Here is a 17299-nt window from a genome sequence, read left to right as displayed (position 1 = left end):
TAAAGATACAAGCACCTGATTGAATCCAATTCTCTTTAACATTTATTCCAGTTTCCAAATTTATGATTTCTTAATTCTTATTGTTTATGATACTAAGTTAGACAGAAATGAATTATAACTTTAATTCAACCTCATGATTGATGTGTGACCTAGGGATAATCCCTTCTACTCTTCAACTCTCTGAAAAGCAAAAACTTAAATATCTGCTTCATTTGATAACTAAATTAATTGCTGCCTACATGTTGCTTAGCACAGTTCCTGGTTCCTGGTAAGAACTAAACAATGACAATTTTTTTCCCTGCATTAAAAACAAATTTATTCATGTTTAATTGGAGGATAATTGATTTACAATATTGTGGTGGTTTCTGCCATACATCAACATGAATCAGCCATAGGTATACATATATCCTCTCCCTCTTGGCCCTCTCTCCCACCCACCCCATTCCACCTCTTTTAAATTGTCACACAGCTCCATATTTGAGCCCCCTGCATCATAACAGCAAATTCCCACTAGCTATCTATTTTCCATATGGTAATGTGTATGTTTCCATGTAACTCTCTCAATTCATACCACCCTCCTCTTCCCCCACTGTGTCCACAAGTCTGTTCTTTAAGTCTGCCTCTCCCTGCTGCCCCGCAAATAGGATCATCAGTACCATATTTCTAGATTCAATATATTTGTATTAATATGACATATTGGTGTTTTTCTTTCTGACTTACTTCACTCTGTATAATAGGCTCCAGGTTCTTCCACCTCATAAGAACTGATTCAAATGTATTCTTTTTATGGCTGAGTAATATTCCATTGTATAAATGTACCACAACTTCTTTATCCATTCATCTATTGATGGACATCTAGGTTGCTTCCATGGCCTTGCTATTGTGAATACTGCAGCAATGAACATTGGGGTATCCATTGAGTGTAAATATTAGACTGATGACAGATAGAGATAAATAAAGAAATATATGCATCTCTGAGTGCTGTAGGAGGGAGCCACAAGGATTCAGACACAACCCTCCTGCTCTCCAAAATGTCAGTTCCTTGTGTTTTTCTGTTTTATCTTGCTTAAACAATATTCTCATTTTTCTAATCTTTGTCTTTTACTTAGCCAACATTCTCATCCATTAATTATGGCATAGTTTAATTTTTTCCTTTCTTTAGCACAATTTCTACACAATTAAAAACAATAAATGAGAGATTTGAAAAATTTTAATCAAATATTAGCTTCCTAAATTATGGATATTTTCCACAGTCTCCAAATAAACTTAATGATTTTCTTTGTTATGTGAAGATATATATCACCTAATAACAACAAAAGTGTTTTATTTTCATGTTTCAACAGATATCACATTGTTATTTTTATTTAAAAAATGAGGTTTTCATTTATGATTCATCATATTTCTTTAACTTTTCTCTCATTCTGTTCTCTTTATCCTAAGAAATCTATTTGATGGTTAAGGCCCTTTAGTTAAGGGCTTCAATAGTGTAACAGTCAAAAAGATCTTATTCTATGTGCCTATGAATGTGTTTCTTATGATTACAGTAAGTACACTCTTAATAGTATATACTTATTATGTTTATTTTTAGTTGATTTTTCTTTTGTATTAGACTGTAAACTCAATACAGTAATTGGCACAGTTCCTGACTTACAACAAATACCATAAACATGCGCTTTTAATGAAAATGAAAGAAATTTGGAGATAAGTTACAGACTAAACACAAGTGAATGAAATGCTTACACTGCCTGAGTTGAAGTGAGTAAACAAGGAAACCTTTGCCATCATTTTATTAGCAGGAACAAGTAGATGAATGAGGAAATCTCTGTTCATGAGGAAGTGTGAATATTAGAATGACAGGTAGAGATAGATAAATAACTATGAATATCTCTAAATGCTGTGGGAGTGAGCCAAATTAAAGGACTCTAAATTTTAATAGTTAAGGTTGGGATTCAGGCACAGAATGGCTGCTTTCCAAGATATCAGTACCTTGCATTTTTCTCCCCCATTTTTCTGAAGGAAAAAATTATTCTCATGGTTCTGCTGGATAGTTCTGAGTCCTCACCTTGCATGACTCCTTGTTGTTGAGGGTCAGGATCTAATAGTCTCTGTTGTGAATCATTAGTCCTGACCTCTGAACATGTTGGCAGCCTTCTGTTAAGGTTGGTTGATATGAATGATGATTTTATACTCTCTGGTACTGATGTTAAGAGTCTAATGAGGAACAAATAATGATAATGATCTCCCACTAAAATCTTGTCTCACAAGTATCAACTCTTCAGAAATAATCAAAATTTCTCTTTTCCCCATTGACTCACCAGTGTTTAATATATGTGGTACCTTGCTTTTGTAAGATTATGTATTGTAAACAAGGATGTGATAGATTTTGTTTGAGCTCCAAGGACTTCTCTGTCAAGCTAATTTAAAGTTCAAACTTTAAGAAATTTTAAAGACATACACTAAATGAATTTTCTAAAGTAATTGCCCACGAGGAGTAAGTAGAAAATCAGAAGGGAAAACCTTTGTGTGTCAGATTTGAAACTTTTTATTCTCATTGATCTTTGCTAATTCTATTTAGACATTAGGATGTATTCATAAGACTTGACACATATTAATATTAATATTCAAAATATTTAATGTGCAGTCTGCATCAGCTGGATATTGGCACCCCAAAAAGACTAGCTAGGAAACTGATGACTTTATTTTCCTCTACTACTAAAAGGGAAATGGTGAGGAAAAATATAGAGATGTATGTGTTATATATGCTTCTTTTTTAATATACATTTATTTATTTTAATTGGAGGTTAATTACTTTACAATATTGTATTGGTTTTGCCATACAACAACATGAATCTGCCACAGGTATACACGTGTTCCCCATCCTGAACTCCCCTCCCTCCTCCCTCCCCGTACCATCCATCTGGGTCATCTCCTGTCTAGATTAATCATAGCTTTTCTTTCAAAGCACAAGTATCTATTAATTTTGCGGCCACAGTCACTGTCCACATGGATTTTGGAGCCCAAGAAAATAAAATTTGTCACTGTTTCCACTTGTTCCTTATCTATTTGCCATGAAGTGATGGCACTAGTAGCCAAGATCTTAGTTTTTTGAATGTTGAGTTTAGAAAGAATTTTACCATCCCTCTAGGTCATCCCAGTGCACCAGCCCCAGAGGGATGGTACAGGAAGGGAGGTGGGAGGTGGGTTCAGGATGGGGAACATGTGCACACCCGTGGCGGATTCATGTTGATGTATGGCAAAACCAATACAATATTGTAAAGTAATTAGCCTCCAATTAAAATAAATAAATTTAAATTTTTTAAAAAGAAAGAATTTTACCACTCAATGATATTTAAACTGGAATAAAAGAATTACAAAATCACAGTTATAGACCTCATGAAATTTGAAACTTCGGACTAAAGAGGTCTAACACTTAACATAATGAAACATAATATGAAAATAAAACTGGAGTAAACTCAGAGAAACATATTTTGGCCACCTGAGGCAAAGAGTCAACTCATTGGAAAAGACCCTGATGTTGGGAGAGATTGAAGTAAGGAGGAGAAGGGGATGACAGAGGACAAGATGGTCAATGGTTGGATGGCATTGCCAACTCAATGGACACGAGTCTGAGCAAACTCCAGGAGATGGTGAAGGACAGAAAAGCCTGGCATGCTGCAGTCCTTGGGGTCACAAAGAGCTGGACACGACTGAGTAACTGAACAACAACAGAGAGACACACAAATTTGAATGGGTCTCCTAATGGATTCAGAACTAGGGAACATTAGCTGCAACATCTTGGAATTTTTATTAATTTCAAATTATCTTCTCTATTTCTTATTCTGACCTAATCATCAAAGAATTCACCTCTTAGAGTTCGAATAATATATTTGTTGGAAAACAAGTTATTAACACCTATTACAAAGGGATCAATTAAGGATAGAGTTTTTTCTATTAAATATATTCTAAATAATTATGAATTGGGATTTCTTGGCAGTTCAAATAACTGATATGCCATCATGCTATTGTTTCTGTTCATATATGTTTTGCACAGTCTAGAATTATTTTCAGTGCAAATCTGACATCCCTATTTTATAGAGGGTAGATCAGGGGCGTTAGCATGGGCACAATGATGATGTAAAACACAGAGGAAACTTTCCCTTGGTCTGTAGAGCTGACTGATCATGGCTTCAGGTACATGAATGCAGTATATCCATAGAAAATAGCAACAGCTGAGATGTGAGAGCTACAGGTGCTGAAGGCTTTGGACCTGCCCTCCTTGGAGTGGATTTGGAGGATGCTGGAGATGATGAAGATGTAGGAAGCAAAATAACTAAGGCAGAAATTAAAATGTTAAATGCACTTAATAATATAACCAATAATTCATTAACATAGATGCTGGAACAGGATAGCTCCAAGAGTGGGAAGAGATCACAGAAATAATGATTAACCACATTGTTCTTGCAGAAAAGGAGTCTCAACATAAATCCTGCATGAATTGTGGATCCAGTGATGCCCCAAAATTTATAAGCAGATATGATAAGACACAGTGACATTGTAAAGCAAGGGGTTGCAGATGGCAACATAGTGGTCATATGCCATTGCAGCCAGCATGTCACTTTCTGAAATAGCAAAAATGATGAAGAAATAAAATTGAGTCATCCATTCAGGATAGGAGATAACATTCTTCTCTGTCATAAAGTTCACTAGCATTTTGGGGGTAATGACAGTGGACTGACAGAGATCAATAAAGGACAAGCTGGTGAAGAAATAGTATATGGGGGTGTGCAGGTGTGAACTGAGACCAGTCAGTGAGATCATGCCCAGGTTCCCCATCACCATGACCACATAGATTCCTAGGAAGAGGAGGAAAAGGGGCAGCTGGAGTTGTGGCTGTTCTGTGAGCCCAGCAAGAATGAACTCATTCATTGAGGAGTGATTTCCAGGGCCCATTATCTTTTCAATCAGTCCTATGTTGAAAGAGAAAATGAGCAGATATTATGCCCATGTGTGCATGTGTGTGAGTGTCTGTGGGCACGTGTGCTCCTGTGAGTGGGTATTGGGGAGAGCAGTTCTGGGAAGATCATTGTTTGATCCCTCATCAAAAGAGATTCATGATGCAGGGGTCTCCTGAGTCTCTCCTGCTCCTCTGAGACAAACAATGATCCTAGTCGAACCAGAGGAAAAATATACAAACTTCATGAAATTTATAATTAAGATACTCCGTAACATTTTAAGAGAAAACACCAACTCATAGATTTTTAAAATCAGAGTGAACAGTACTATTGAGACCTCTGAGGACTTTTTCTTTCTTCCCATGTTCTTTATGTATGTCTTAATAATATTCGTGTAAAATGGCATTGTATTTTTATTTCACTGAGAATATTTGAGTAGTGTGTGCTTTCTCTAATAAATTAACAGAGGATTCATAAATCTACAAAAAGTAATTGTATTATTCTCAACTATTTTCCTTACTAATGCTCAAAATACCACACAATTGCACTCATCTCACACGCTAGTAAAGTAATGCTCCAAATTCTCCAAGCCAGGCTTCAGCAATACATGAACCGTGAACTTCCTGATGTTCAAGCTGGTTTTAGAAAAGGCAGAGGAACCAGAGATCAAATTGCCAACATCCACTGGATCATGGAAAAAGCAAGAGAGTTCCAGAAAAACATCTACTTCTGCTTTTTTGGCTATGCCAAAGCCTTTGACTGTGTGGATCACAATAAACTGTGGAAAATTCTGAAAGACATGGGAATACCAGATCACAAAACCTGCCTCTTGAGAACTCTGTATGCAGGCCAGCGGCAACAGTTAGAACTGGACATGGAACAAAAGACTGGTTCCAAATAGGAAAAGGAGTATGTCAAGGCTGTATATTGTCACCCTGCTTGTTTAACTTATATGCAGAGTACATCATGAGAAACACTGGACTGGAAGAAGCACAAGCTGGAGTCAAGATTGCCGGGAGAAATATCAATAACCTTGATGAAAGTGAAAGAGGAGAGTGAAAAAGTTGGCTTAAAGCTCAACATTCAGAAAATGAACATCATGGCATCCGGTCCCATCACTTCAGGGGAAATAGATGGGGAAACAGTGGAAACAGTGTCAGACTTTATTTTTGGGGGCTCCAAAATCACTGCAGATGGTGATTGCAGTCACGAAATTAAAAGATGCGTACTCCTTGGAAGAAAAGCTATGAGCAACCTAGATAGCATATTCAAAAGCAGAGACATTGCTTTGCCGACTAAGGTCCATCTAGTCAAGGCTATGGTTTTTCCAGTAGTCATGGATGTGAGAGTTGGACTGTAAAGAAGGCTGAGAGCCGAAGAATTGATGCTTTTGAACTGTGGTGTTGGAAAAGACTCTTGAGAGTCCCTTGGACTGCAAGGAGATCCAGCCAGTCCATTCTGAAGGAGATCAGCCCTGAGTGTTCTTTGGAAGGAATGATGCTAAAGCTGAAGCTCCAGTACTTTGGCCACCTCATGTGAAGAGTTGACTCATTGGAAAAGACTCTGATGCTGGGAGCGATTGGGGGCAGGAGGAGAAGGGGACGACCCAGGATGAGATGGCTGGATGGCATCACCGACTCGATGGACGCAACTCTGAATGAACCCCCGGGAGTTGGTGATGGACAGGGTGGCCTGGCGTGCTGCGATTCATGGGGTCGCAAAGAGTTGGACACGACTGAGCGACTGAACTGTGCTCTGTACTGTACTATTTTCCTTACTAGGATCATAACACGAAATATCTAAAGGAATGGGAAACTATATCATTTCACCTGAGATCTGTGGCTTTAATGTCCCAACTTCCTTCTCCCTGGACTTTGACTCCAAAGGGAAGGAACATAACTTCATGGTAGACATCATTCTTATACCTCAGTGGCATTTCCAGACTCAGGAACCTTCCTCCTTTATTCTAATTTTAACAGTCTTAGGGTTCGGAATATAATGACTTCAATATAGGTCATGTATTCCACCACTGTGACTAGGGGATCAATGTATATAATTTATTCCATGCAATTTGCACTTCATGGTTAATGAAAGAGGTGGGAAACCTATTTATATTCCCCCAAAATACAAGATGCATTTTTGAAGACAAATGCTAGGTCTCATTTATTCTGGTCTTTTTTATTAATATAATCATCTTTTTGCAGATATTCACTATGGAATTCAAAGATGATAGAGATGTGAATTAGTGGAGTACACACAAATACAATTAGAAATTTTAATTTAAATTCAGCATTGGTTAACTGTGGGATGTGTTCTTTGTTTAAAAATCAACTCACTTTTAGTTTACAATTGTACAGATAACAAGTAGATTCTAGAAAATGGAAATTCATAATTTTGCTTAAAACTCAAGCAATGGTTGGATTAATGTGTTCACTTCAAGGTGCAATGCTTTATGTGACAGAAAAAAATTGGAAAACTTCAGAATAATCAAATATTTTCCGTTAGAATGCCGAAATAACTGAGGATGCTTTTTCAGCAAAATAAAGACTTATGTGACACCTGATAGTTATCTTACAGCTCAACATATGCTTTATTTAAGAGTTATTGGGTTTATTTTATATATCATCAGAAGAGTGAAGAAAAATAACTGCTTGAAACTGTTAGAGAAATATTTGGTTTCACAGCAAAACAAACACTCCAACCATCAAAATACCTAGATCTTACAATAAAAATGTTGATTTCATACTGAATAACTAGTTACTTATCAGGATTTTTTAATAACAATAAACACCTACTGCTTGTATTAGATAATCTTTAACATCTCAGTTTCACTGTTCCATAATTTTAGAATTTTTATAAGAATCTGCTTGCAATGCAGGAGACACAGGAGACTCGGGTTTGATCCCTGTGTTGGGAAGATCCCCTAAAGTAGGAAATGACAACACACTCCAGTATTCTTGCCTGGAGAATCCCATGGACAGAAGAGTCTGGTGGGCTATAGTCTATGAAGTCACAAAGAGTTGGACATAACTTAGCGACTAAACACATACATGTAAACCCTGATACAGTTAGAATTAGTGTATTGAAACCTCCCTGAATTCCATGTTTGCCACATGACCTTCAGATGATCAGGTCTGCTCTCCAACTCTGAAAAAGCAAAAAATACGTTTCATGTGAAAGTTAAGTAAAATGATTCTTATGAAGAGCTTAGCCCAGTCCCTAGCTTTTGGTAAGAAAATGTCAATGTTATTTTACTGTTAATTTATTCAGCTTCTCTCTATAATATGCTTTATTTGGCCAACATTTTTACTCTTTAATCATGGCCAGAGTTTAAGTTTTCTTTTCCTTAGCACATCTTCTTGTTGCTCCTTTCTACATTAACACATATGGTAATACAGAGATTAGAAATATTTTGCTGAATATTAAATTATTAAATTTTGAATATTTTCCACAGTCCCCAAATAAAGTCAAGCCAAATTCTTTGTCATTCCAAGATTAATAACATCTGACAAGAAAAGTTTTCTTTATAATGTCCCAACAGGCATCACATGATTTAATTATTTAACAAAATGACATAATATGCTCTCATTTTTGACTCAACAAATTCCTTTAGCTCTTCTCACTCTATTCCCTTTAGTTAAGGGCTTTAACAGTGGAAGCCCCAGTTAATAAGATTTTCTATGTGCCCATGAATATATTTCTTATGTTATACTTAATACATAAATAAATCTGTATCAATTATTACGGGTTATTTACTGATTTTACTTCTGCGCTAGAGTGTTTACTCAATACAGTGTTTGGCATGGTGCATTACATACACCAAGTATCAATAAATAAGAGTTTTTAATAAAATCATTTGAAAGATGCTTAGTGATACATTAATATAGACTCCATATAAGTGAACATAAATCTCACACTACCTCCATCAAAGTGAATAAAGAAGGAAGTGTTGTTGCATTGGTCATAATTTTATTCAGCCAGGGACAGCTGGAAGAGGGTGTTCTAACAACACAAGAGAAGACTCTATACATGGACATCACCAGATGGTCAACACCAAAATCAGATTGATTATATTCTTTGCAGCCAAAGATGGAGAAGCTCTATACAGTCAGCAAAAACAAGACTGGGAGCTGACTATGGCTCAGATCATGAATTCCTTATTGCCAAATTCAGACTTAATTGAAGAAAGTAGGGGAAAACACTAGACCATTCAGGTATGACCTAAATCAAATCCCTTACGATTATACAGTGAAAGTGAGAAATAGATTTAAGGGACTAGATCTGATAAACACAGTGCCTGATGAACTATGGACAGAGGTTCATGACATTGTACCAGAGACAGGGAGCAAGACATCCCCAAGGGAAAAAAAATGCAAAAAAGCAAAATGGCTGACTGATGAGGCCTTAGAAGAGAAGTGAAAACGAAAGGAGAAAAAGAAAGATATACCCATTTGAATGCAGAGCTCCAAAGAATAGCAAGGAGAGATAAAAAAGCCTTCCTCAGTGATCAATGCAAAGAAATAGAGGAAAACAATAGAATAGGAAAGACTAGAGATCTCGTCAAGAAAATTAGATTTACCAAGGGAAATTTTCATGCAAAGATGGGCTCAATAAAGGACAGAAATGATATGGCTCTAAGAGAAGCAGAAGATTTTAAGAAGACGTGGAAAGAATACACAGAAGAACTGTACAAAAAAGATCTTCATGACCCAGATAATCACGATGCTATCACTCACCTAGAGCCAGACATCTTGGAATGGGAAGTCAGGTGGGCATTAGGAAGCATCACACAAACAAAGCTAGTGGAGGTGATGGAATTTCAGTTGTGCTATTTCAAATCCTAAAAGATGATACTATGAAAGTGCTGCACTCAATATGCCAGCAAATTTGGAAAACTCAGTAGTGGCCACAGGACTGGAAAAGGTCAATTTTCATCCCAATCCCAAAGAAAGGCAATGCCAAAGAATGTTCAAACAACCACATAAATGCACTCATCTCACATGCTAGCAAAGTAATGCTCAAAATCTCCAAGCCAGGCTTCAACAGTATGTGAACTGCGAAATTCCAGATGTTCAAGTTGGTTTTAGAAAAGGCAGAGGAACCAGAGATCAAATTGCCAGCATCCGCTGGATCATGGAAAAAGCAAGAGAGTTCCAGAAAAACAACTATTTCTGCTTTATTGACTATGCCAAAGACTTTAACTGTGTGGATCACAATAAACTATGGAAAATCTTAAAGAGATGGGAATACCAGACCACCTGACCTGCCTCTTGAGAAACCTATATGCAGGTCAGAAACAACAGTTAGAACTGGACATGGAAAAACAGATCCTGGCCCCAAATAGGGAAAGGAGTATGTCAAAGCTGTATATTGTCACCCTGCTTATGTAACTTACATGCAGAGTAAATCATGAGAAGTGCTGGACTAGAAGAAGCACAAGCTGGAATCAAGATTGCTGGGAGAAATATCAATAACCTCAGATATGCAGATGACACCACCCTTATGGCAGAAAGTGAAGAGGAACTAAAAAGCCTCTTGATGAAAGTGAAAGAGGAGAGTGAAAAAGTTGACTTAAAGCTCAACATTCAGAAAACGAAGATCAGGTTATCTGGTCCCATCATTTCATGAGAAGTAGATGGGGAAACAGTGGAAACAGGGACAGACTTTTTTTTTGGGGGGGGGGGCTCCAAAATCACTGCAGATGCTGCCTGCAGTCATGAAATTAAAAGACGCTTATTTCTTGGAAGGAAAGTTATGAGCCTCCTAGACAGCATATAAAAAAGCAGAGACATTACTTTGCCAACAGAGGTCCATCTAGTCAAGGCTATGGTTTTTCTAGAAGTCATGTATGGATGTGAGAGCTGGACTATAAACAAAGCCTAGTGTCGAAGAACTGATGCTTTTGAACTGTGGTGTTGGAGAAGACTCTTGAGAATCCCTTGGACTGCAAGGAGATCTGATCCAACCAATCCATCCTAAAGGAGATCAGTCCTGGGTTTTCATTGGAAGAACTGATGTTGATGCTGAAACTCCAATACTTTGGCCACCTGATGTGAAGAGCTGATTCATTTGATAAGACCCTGATGCTGGGAAAGATTGAAGGTGGGAGGAGAAGGGGATGACAGAGGATGAGATGGCTGGATGGCATCACTGGCTCAATGGACCTGAGAAAACTCTGGGATTTGGTGCATCCATGGGGTCGCAAAGAGTCGGACACAACTGATAGACTGAACTGTATCTGAATATTGGCTATCAAATTTTTAAAGGCTTCAATTTATTGTTGGGTATAAGATTTTAATCTGATTTTTAAGGTATTTTTTCAAGTTGCTATGAAAAAGGGTAAAACCTAGAGTAGAATATTCCATAAACACATAGGAAATTGTTGCTCATCAGTAATTATCAGAACTTAGAACAATAAATATGTAAAATGTAACAACAAAACAACTGTTCTCAACATTCTGATGACTTTGACAGAATACCCACAAGCATTCTCTAATGATAAGCAGTACCATAAAAGACATCATTATTACAGTATGTGTGAGGAACCAGGAATGTGCTTGATAATAGCGTGGAGTGGTCAGAAATGTATGGAGAATTAAAAACTTGCATTTGTTCTTGAAAGGTGTTTATAACTGAAATGTGTGTAAAACTGGAAGAGGAGAATGGAGTCAAGAAGCTATATCAAGATAGGAAAGCAGCAAGAATGAAGTAATAGGAATAAACCACATTGTCGAGATATTACAGAAACTATCCTACCCAGCAGGACAAACAGCTTTCTGGAAGATCCTAATCGTTATGAAATATTAATATATTTTGCATATTATACATATAATTTTAATCACCATTCATATTATTATTCTTTTAGATTCAAAGCCAAATTCAAATGTTAACTCTAGAGAGAACAATACACAGCTGTCTAGGACTAGATACAAATACTCAAAAGAGTGGAAGAGATTAAGTTATTCCTAATTTACCCCCTCTTCCTCAATAATAAATGCCCTGATTCTTAGTTGGGCAGGTGGCTACATAGATATCATGGTATTTCTTAGCCCCTCTTACAGCCACCTTGAACCATATGACTGGGTCACACCGAAGGGAAATAGGAAGAGGTGAGGTCTGTCCCTTACAGGTGGTTGTCTTCAAGTTAGGGGACATTCTCTCTCCTTCCCTATCTTTAGTTCTGATGGTTGAGAGGTACAAATGAAGGATGAATCTGGAACTACTTGTCGGGAGCCGCATTAGGCATTACTGACAAAATGGAGGCACTGCCCCCAACCCCCTCTCCTCATCTCGCAGGCACAGTCCCGGGATGAAGGGGTTAGCTTTTGTGATTCTGACTTGTTTCTTCCTTTCTGCCGTTGAGTTGGCTGAAAAGAATGTTAAGGTGCTTTTTGTTCTTGAGAGGATCATGAGAAAGCACAAAGCCTTCTGCAGCTGTGCCCAGAAAATAATCCATAAAGTTAACCACTGACATTTGTTCAAGGATCTTTACAAAAAAAATGTTCCAGGATGAGCATGTAGGCCTCAGCTTGAGGCCATGGGAAGGATTGTTATCTGATACCTGTTTGTGAGGGGAATGTTTATGGCAAAAGAATTTTGCTGAGCTTAGGGTTTAGGACTAATTAAGAATAGCTAGAAGCCTTTTTAGGAGATAGTGATCTTAAGATGCTAGGGACAAACAGGATTTAGAAAGATAAGAAATAAACTGAGTAATGTAGCATGAATTACAATGTAATCACAAGTTAAGTATAGGACACATAAGAGGAAGTAGATAATAGATAGTAAAGCTGATTCTGAGAGAATCACTGAAGCAGGAACTCTGTTTGTAGGGCAACAATGATTTCTGAAGACAGTAAATCTGGGTGGGGGAAACTAAAAATATAAAACCTCTGACCTAATGCTTTTATCAAATTATAAAAGAAAACCTGAAGCTTGAAATAAACATGTAGTCCCATACTTTAAATCAGAGGCTGGCTACATCATCCCCTGCCGACACCACTCATCCCTTCAGGCTGATTCCCTGGCTGCTGGAGCTGGACTCCGGCAACTACTCTCTGAGACCAAACAATGGATGGAAGCTAGATGTTGTATCAGAGCAACAATTGAAAGGCAGCTTATGTCCCCAGTGAGCCACTGAACCTGTCCTGTGTCACTTTCAGGATTATGTACCATAGTATGTATGTACTTCTGTGTGTGTAATGCACAGTCACACCTAACTGTGACTAAAACAGAAGATATAAAGTAATTTTCTGAAATCCACTCCTGTGACATCCTTGAAAATGCTAATTGTACATAAGGAACTGTATTTTTTTTTAGAAATTAATATATGCTTGTATGAGAATTAATGAAAGACAAATTCTGTATGAGAGCTTTATCCAAGCCTATCATAGAGCCTAGTGTTGGAATATATTTATTGTATTATGTTATTTTCCATTATTAAAACAGTGTGCCCTCTGTACTAGTATCTTAAAAATCCTATATATTTATTTGTTCATTTTTGTCTCATTTGTAGTAGTTCTTTTTCAAAATCCTTTACCTCTCATTTTTGTGGTAAAGTTTCATCTCCACTTTGGAATCTGTCTATTATCTATTCCAATATTTTAATCCATATCTACTATCAGTTCTCATATTACTAGAGTAAATACAGACATGTTTTATCTTTCTTTAATCTTTTTATAATTTTAATACACAAATGGAGCTTCCCAGGTAGTGGTAATGCCAGAGAACCTGCCTGCCAATGCAGGAGATGTACGAGATGCAGTTTTGATTCCTGAGTCAGAAAGATCCCCTGGAGGAGGAAATGGCAACCACTCCAGTACTCTTGCCTGGAGAATCCCATGGACAGACGAGCCAGATGGGCTACAGTCCATGGGGTCACAGAGAGTCAGACATGACTGAGCATTGAGCAGCAGAAATACACAAATGAATGCTCAGAAACAAACAAAAATTCTCAGAAATATTCATTCCTATCTTTCAGCAGTCCATATGAAAAAGTTTATTCAATGTTGTTTGTTTAATCCATAGTGTAATAAAATAATTATTACACACACAAGCCTTATAAAGCATATCCTAGCAATAAAAATGCAAATTGGTTTAGAATTATAATATTCATATCAATTACACATAAACATAGACATATATACATACACATATGTACACATATGGATAGATATACATGTATACAGAGAGTTTTTATAGATTAAAGAGTGGAGTATGAACTTTCAGAATGATTAGTACATAGTAAGTCAAAAAGAAATTTTCCTCTAATTCTCAAAGAGAGGCATAACCTTGCCTCACACATTATGAATTTAGGTTTTATGAGATAAGATAAAGGGTGACATCTCACAGAAGGGTTACTATTGCATGTCTGAAGGCAAGATGACTTCAAAGAAAACACTGTTTTCTCATTTTTAGATGACACAGATGATGTTTAAAACACAGTTTGAAAAGAAAAAAATGTCAGTCATTCAGTCATGTCTGACTCTTTGTAACCCGATGGACTGTACCCTACTTTGCTCCTCTGTCCATGGACTTTTCCAGGCGAGAATATTGGAGTGGGTTGCCATTTCCTCCTCCAGGGGATCTTCCAGACCCAGGGATTGAACCTGCATCTCTCACTGGCAGGAAGACTTTTTACCATCTAAGACACCAGGGATTTTTTACCAGGTATAAAAGCTCATGCTGAGTCAAAGGGTAAAGAGGGAATTTATTGCTTAAATATCTCCTTTTCTTCCTCAAAATAATTCAATTTCTTTTCCATGATAGATACTTTGGGGATGATACGGGTACTTACTATTAATCAGAAAATATTTTTTCAATTTTAAACTTCTATGTGAATGAATAATCCATATGGTTGTAATAATAAAAGAATGTCACTTCTAAATCTTAAGATTCTATAATGTGAATGGCACAAGAAGATATGTTTTTTAGAGAGAGGAGAAAAAGTACAGGATTGTCAGGGAAATGGAAGTAGAAGATTTATCTCAGAACTGCGGAGTAAGGAATGCTGCATAAAGATATAAGTCAAAATACACATAATTCTTCAGTGCTGTTTATTATTGTCAATCTCTTCCACTATAGTGTGAAGCATATGTGTGTCATATGACATAGGAATTATGTCTTATCATCCATCATATGCCCTTGTACCTCCTAATATATTTCTGTGCACAAATTAAGAATTAAAGATTGAATTTTATAGATTCCAAATGGCTAAACATTGTTTATTATAAAGATCACACTTCCAGAGACATTTGTCTTACTAGTAAACAGCAACAGGGACACAACATATTGAGAAAATCAAATGATACTGATTAGATGGATTTATTCCTTGAATTAAGATAAATAAATTTTGGATTTCCCTGGCAGTCCTGCAGTTAGAACTCAGCATTTTCAGCGTTGTGGACCCAAGTTTACTTCTTGGTTGGGGTAACTAAGATATTGCAAGTCACACAGGGCAGCCAAAAAAATTAAAAATTTAAATTAAAAAAAATTAAAGATGAGTAAGTCTTGGCTAAAAAGTTTCCATATTCCATGCTTGTAATAATCCACATGTAGGCCTTTGAATATTGTATTAATGTTCAGAGGTAATATAGAGTTTTATGGACATGTGGATGCTGGCACACCTTCAAACAGTGCTGCTCTTCATATGATAACACTATGACTCCAGTCCTCTCCCTGCCACTTTTATCCCCCAAAATCAAGAATAGTAGAAACCACCTCATTACTTGTGGACACACATTCCTGTGTCTGGACTGTTTTCTTGCCAAAGTTTCTCAGGAAATTATAAATGTTTGCCAAGACAAAACACTCATTTTCACAGGAAACTTCTTTTTTCAAGGATTTTATTGAAGGCAATTTTGACATCTTTATTCCTCAGGCTGTAGATTAGGGGATTCAGCATGGGCACAATAATGGTGTAAAACACAGAGGACACTTTCCCGTGCTCCATGCTGCTGACTGATGATGGCTGCAGATACATGAATGCTGCAGATCCATAGAAGATAACAACAGCAGCGATGTGGGAGCTGCATGTGCTGAAGGCTTTGGACCTGCCCTCCGTGGAACGAATGTGGAGGATGCTGGAGATGATGAAGATGTAGGAGCTGAGGATGGTCAGGATTGGGGTGAGGATATTAAATGTGCTGAAACACAAAACTATCACCTCATTTATGTAAGTACTGGAGCAGGAGAGCTCCAGTAGAGGAAAAAGATCACAGAGGTAGTGGTTGATCACATCACCCTTGCAGAAAAGCACTCTTGGCATGCAGCCTGTGTGAACTGTGGCACCAGTCAAGCCCATGATATAAACCCCAACTACCATGCAAGAACAGAGCTGATAAGACATGGTGACATGGTAAAGCAAGGGGTTACAGATGGCAACATAGCGATCATATGCCATTACAGCCAACATATGACATTCTGATATAACAAAAACAAGGAAGAAGAAGAGTTGAGTCATACATGCTGGGTAGGAGATAGTATTCTTCTCTGTCACAAAGCTCACCAGCATTTTGGGGGTAATGACAGTGGACTGACAGAGGTCAATGAAGGACAAGCTACAGAGGAAATAGTGCATGGGGGTGTGCAGGTGAGAACTGAGCCCAATCAGTGTGATCATGCCCAGGTTCCCCACCACCGTGACCACATAGATTCCTAGGAAGAGGAGGAAAAGGAGCAGCTGGAGTCCTGGATGCTTGGTTAGCCCAGCAAGGATAAACTCAGTCACTGAGGAGTGATTTCCTACTGCCATTTTCCTCTGGGAATTTATGGAAGAAATGAAAAATTGTAGTAGGTATTTATTGTCTTATAACACAATGACGTGTAATATAAAAACAAAGACTTCTCAAGCAGATAGCTCCAGTTCTCTGTCTGTTCCTAATCTACATCAGTGGTCAAAGTGCATCTCAGTAACATAAGACATGTAAATATTAACAAATATAAGATGCAATGTTCCTTTGTTTGTTCTATGCTATCAAACCAAAGCACTCTCCAAGTGGGTCTCAGTATTGCCCAGTACCTAGACAGCCAAAGAAATTTTCCGTTAACTTTATTATAAGAACTTTCCATGATTTGTTTTCATTCCTCTCAACTCTTCTACAGAGCAAATACTAGTATGCCTACTTTACATGCTGGATAACTAAGTTAGATAGTTTCCCACAGTTAGGCATATAAAAAGTACATGATCAAGGATACAAAATAAGTCCTTTCTGTCTCATGTTCCACCTCTTCTTTTAGCTACTCATACCTGCCCTTCTATCTCTATCTCTTTGTCATATCAGAGCAACTATTTACAGTAATTAATGTAAGTGGAAAACTTAATATAAAGTACTGACAGGAGTGTATCAATA

General features: G+C 37.3%; 1 protein-coding gene and 1 pseudogene across 1 annotated transcript; both read right to left on the bottom strand.

Moving 5' to 3' along the window:
• On the bottom strand, positions 4033-4950 carry LOC102169836 (annotated as a pseudogene).
• Positions 15766-16728, bottom strand: LOC102173640 (olfactory receptor 8G1-like). Its single transcript, XM_005699556.3, has one exon. The coding sequence runs from the start codon at positions 16699-16701 to the stop codon at positions 15766-15768; it is 936 nt and encodes a 311-aa protein (XP_005699613.1). The 5' UTR covers positions 16702-16728.

Source organism: Capra hircus, chromosome 29, assembly GCF_001704415.2.
Source record: "Capra hircus breed San Clemente chromosome 29, ASM170441v1, whole genome shotgun sequence".
NCBI classification, from domain to species: Eukaryota; Metazoa; Chordata; class Mammalia; order Artiodactyla; family Bovidae; genus Capra; species Capra hircus.
Note: the sequence above shows the minus strand (reverse complement) of the source record. Positions and strands in the feature narration are given on the sequence as shown.